The following is a 2229-nucleotide window of genomic DNA, read 5'->3' as shown; positions in this document are numbered from 1 at the left end:
TGCAGAAGAGGGCAAAGAGAACAGGTCCCAAAGAGAGGCCCCAGACCCCGCCTCACTTGAGCCCCTATGCCTTCCCTTAGCACACACAGCCCTCCCAGCCATGGACAGTCTCTTGTTTGGAAAGTAAACACACCACAGCAATCCTGGCACCTCTGTGAAGTGACTTGAATGCCCACGTGCACCACCTACGGTGCTACCTGAGTGATGAATGTCTCTGGGATGTGAGCATCAGCTGACCATGTCTATTGGGAAATGGGCCCCTCCCAAGAGGCAGTGCCTGACTGCAATCTTATAAAAGGTTCTCTGGCTGGACACTGCTCAGTCCACTGCCTAGCAGGTGCCCCATTCCAGGTGGAGAACTGAGAGAGTCTTCCTGTGGAGCTAGGGTCTGGTAAGTCTCCAAGGGGGACTTGGGGGAGGAGCTCTGGAAGAGTTGAAGGCAGAGGGCAGGAGAAGACAGAGCACAGCCAGCAGGTAGATGTGGAAAGAGAGCCCTGGAAAGTGCCTTAGGCTTCAACTGAGACACCTTCTCATGGTACCAGTGAGGTCATGGAGGCCCGATGGGATGGTGACTTCTGCAAGGTTACTTAGCACGTCTGTAGCAGAATGTGGCTAGAATCCAGGTCTTTGGCTCCCTGGAGTGGGATATATTTCCATCCTCTACACCATGATGCCGGGCACACTCTTGTTCCTGTGCTTGTGGAGAATGAGAGGCATAGGCAGGGATGATGACCAGGACATGCTTCTGGTATTTGCTGATTCTTTAGACCCAGGTAGCAGGTCCTCACGTGTGATTTAGGCATTTTCTAACTGATGGAGTGTTTACACGATGCTGATAACTGTGGGAACAGCACTTGGAGGTCTGTGGCCACAGAGAAGTGGGGGTTGGGAAGTGAAAAGAGCCAAAGGAAGAGTTTGGACTGGGTCATGCAGATAAGTTGCCACCACATCCTCTTTAGTTTCCACTGTGGAGAACTTGGGTGGTCTTCATTTTAGTCGGAGACAATGGAAGCCCACTGACTCCACAGACTGTTTCTCTGCCCTATGCCCATTTAACTCACTGGAAACACCTGGCTGGGTTGTGTTTGTTCCACTCTTTTCTCCCCTGCACCGGGCCAGGCTTGCTCGCTCACAGAGCCAGAGTGCTAAAGCCCTGAGTTCAGTAGTTGGGAGGAAAAGGCCTGCTTACCTGTAAAAGGCTTCTTCTCGTCTTTCAGGTTCACCGTGACGAGCTGAGCCTCACCATGTCCTCCCAGCAGAGCACGGCTTCCGCCAAAGGCTTTTCCAAGGGGTCTGCCCAGGGTCCCTCTCCGTGTCCGGCTCCGGTCCCCGGCCCTGTGCCCGCAGCCTCATCCTCCTGCTGCGACTGCGGGGAGGGCTGCTGCGGCTCCGGCGGCTGCTGCGGCTCCGGCGGCTGCTGCGGCTCCGGGGGCTGCTGCGGCTCCGGCGGTTGCGGCTGCTTCCCCAGGAGGCGCCGCCGACAGCGCCGGAGCGGGTGCTGCGGCTGCTGCGGGGGTGGCAGCCAGAGGTCACAGAGCTCCAGCAATGCCCAGCGCCAAGGCTGCTGCGGCGGCTGCTGCGGCCCCCGCTGAGCCCTGCGGTTCCCCGCCCCCCGTGGAGTCCGGCCGCCTGTCACTTCGCTGTGCTCTCCCGCGGGGCTGGGTCGGAGTGTTCCCCTTGTCAACCTACCTGCACCGGATATTCCGAGAGCTACCCTGTTCGCAGCCCCACTGAACACTCTGACCCCCGTGTGATTATCCTCCCCGGGAACCTAAATGCCATGGGTGGGATAATGGAGCCTACTGTCGGCAGGGGCTTGCACACAGTAGGTGCTTAATAAATATCCATGTCGTAATAAAGCTGCTACCTCCTGAGAAGACTTTATTTCCTATTCTTTCTTTTGTGTGTTTATTATCATGTTCTGTTACCCCAACCACTACCTTTCCCTTAGCCCTGGGTTTGGCATGCGTGAAAGGGAGAAAAGTCAAATTCATGCCTGAACAAGAGTGGCTTTCTGGTACTTAATTATGATAGCAGAAATCACGGTGGAGCCAGGCAGTGTTCTAAGGACTTGACGTGACATGCATGACCTCATGGCATTCTCACAATGACTCAATGAGGTAGGTGCTGCTACCCCATTTTACAGAAGAGAAACTGAAGATAAGTAACTTGCTCAGAATCTTTCAGCCAGTGCATGATGAAGACTGGGTGCCCCATTCCAGGGCTTAT

General features: G+C 55.4%; 1 protein-coding gene across 1 annotated transcript; it reads left to right on the top strand.

Annotated features, from left to right (window-relative positions):
* Positions 1-1244: 1244 nt before the first annotated feature.
* On the top strand, positions 1245-1592 carry CRCT1 (cysteine rich C-terminal 1). The gene has a single exon (XM_049618402.1). It carries the CDS (start codon positions 1245-1247, stop codon positions 1590-1592), a length of 348 nt encoding a protein of 115 aa, XP_049474359.1.
* The last annotated feature ends 637 nt before the right edge of the window (positions 1593-2229 follow it).

Source organism: Panthera uncia (assembly GCF_023721935.1).
Source record: "Panthera uncia isolate 11264 chromosome C1 unlocalized genomic scaffold, Puncia_PCG_1.0 HiC_scaffold_4, whole genome shotgun sequence".
NCBI lineage: Eukaryota > Metazoa > Chordata > Mammalia > Carnivora > Felidae > Panthera > Panthera uncia.
The sequence above is the reverse complement of the archived record's forward strand: the minus strand, read 5'-3'. Positions and strand labels throughout refer to the sequence as shown.

Coding starts and splice junctions, on each gene's coding strand:
- CRCT1 (XM_049618402.1), top strand. CDS start 1,245: ATGTCCTCCCAGCAGAGCACGGCTTCCGCCAAAGGCTTTTCCAAGGGG.